The sequence below is a fragment of the Pyxicephalus adspersus genome, chromosome 8 (assembly GCF_032062135.1).
Source record: "Pyxicephalus adspersus chromosome 8, UCB_Pads_2.0, whole genome shotgun sequence".
In the NCBI taxonomy this organism is placed as follows: domain Eukaryota; kingdom Metazoa; phylum Chordata; class Amphibia; order Anura; family Pyxicephalidae; genus Pyxicephalus; species Pyxicephalus adspersus.
The window spans coordinates 6,387,397-6,389,061 of record NC_092865.1 but is presented as its reverse complement, the minus strand read 5'-3'; the positions used below and the strand labels follow the sequence as shown (position 1 = coordinate 6,389,061).

Below are 1,665 nucleotides of genomic sequence, written 5' to 3'. Positions count from 1 at the left end.
CTGTACACACGGCAGATTTTCGCCCGATAATTGGCCGATGCCGATTATCGGGCGATAAAAATCTGACGTGTGTACGTAGCTTTAGAGTCAATTGTTCAATTACTTTTGAGCCCCTGAAAAGAAGTGATTGTGTAAAAAAAAAAAGTTTTAGTTCCTCACATTTTTATGCAATCTTTTTGTTCAACCCACTGAATTAAAGCTGAAAGTCTGCAGTTCAACCGCATCTGAGTTGTTTCATTTAAAATTAATTGTGGTAATGTACAGAACCCAAATTAGAAAAAAGTTGTCTCTGTCCAAATATTTATGGACCTAACTGGATATGGCTAGGTGTTCCCTGAATGATCTTGGAGTGTGAGTCTTGAAAACAGCAATAAAAGACCACTTAGTGGGCCTGATTTATTAAAGCCCTCCAAGGTTCAGAGAATACATTTTCATAGGTAAACCTGGGTGATCCAGCAAATCTGGAATGGAATTCTTCATAGTCATTTGCTAGCATTTTTTTAAATCCTGGACCAGATCCATTCCAGGTTTGCTGAATCACCCAGCTTCACTGATAAAAGTGTATCCTCTCCAGCCTTGAAGAGCTTTAATAAATCAGACCTATTGTCTCTTTGCAGTTTTGTGTTAATATTGTTAAAAGATGGAAGATTGATCACTGCGCCCATGTTACATTTTTTCAGTCCTGGTGCTGAACTTTGTGCATGAAATGCAGAATGCTCACACTTCTCCACATTTGTGAAAAGAGAAGTCCGGCCACACGCTGATGATGTCATCATGATGTGATGTAAAGCCAACTTTATTGTTCCAATTTAACTCACCAGTCCTCATGAATGATGTTTACTTATTCTTTTTTTTTCTTATTACAGGACTGTAGCCGCAGAGGTACGCAAGCAAATCTCAGGGCAATATGGCTCCCCACAACTGTACAAAAACCTAAGCGTAGGAGGTGGGGGATCGCACCATGCATCTGTGAGTTTTCAAAGAATGTGGTATTATAATTTTTTGTCAATAGTATTGGCCTGAAAACTACCTAAATCCCACAGGAGTAATTGAGCTGAAGACATATGGAACATATGATCATAATATGCATCTAAACTATTTATAGAATGGCAAATTGAAATTAGTTTTTGGGTGGGGAGAGATTGAATTTACAATGTGAAGATTTGGCAGAAATGTTCATTCTGTAATCTGGTTTCCTGACAAAAACCTATTTGTTTTCAATTCTTTCTAAAATATAGGAGCACTTCCTATAATGTTATAGTGCCTTTGGTCTCATAGCTAATTATATGCAATAATTTCTATTATTATTATTCATAATATTAATAAACAGGATTTATATTATGCCAACATATTACACAGCACTGTACATTAACTTTCCCAGCGGTAATCCCGAGTGTGACTCGGGGTAAAAAAAAGATGCTGAAAGCAGTACCCCCAAGTCACACTCGGGGTAGCTAAAACAGTGAAAAACAATGGTAAATACAATGTTACCTGATCTCCCTGCTTCCTCCTTCGTCTTTCCCATCCTCTCACATCCTCCGGCCGGTGTCCTCTGCATCTGATGAGTCATCCCGGGAGTTCCCGGTGAGGTCGGTGCGTACGGCCGTCACTAGGGGTGCCGTGAGAATTTCAAATTATTTAGTATTGCATTCAATACAGAATAAC

The 1,665-nt window shown here is 38.7% G+C and overlaps 1 protein-coding gene across 1 annotated transcript in view; it reads left to right on the top strand.

The window, feature by feature from the left end:
- Nucleotides 1–1,665, top strand: part of DOCK7 (dedicator of cytokinesis 7) — a 123,257-nt gene that overhangs the window by 14,399 nt on the left and 107,193 nt on the right. Inside the window, 1 exon segment of the mRNA XM_072420705.1 lies at nt 867–969. Coding sequence (XP_072276806.1) covers nt 867–969 — 103 coding nt within the window.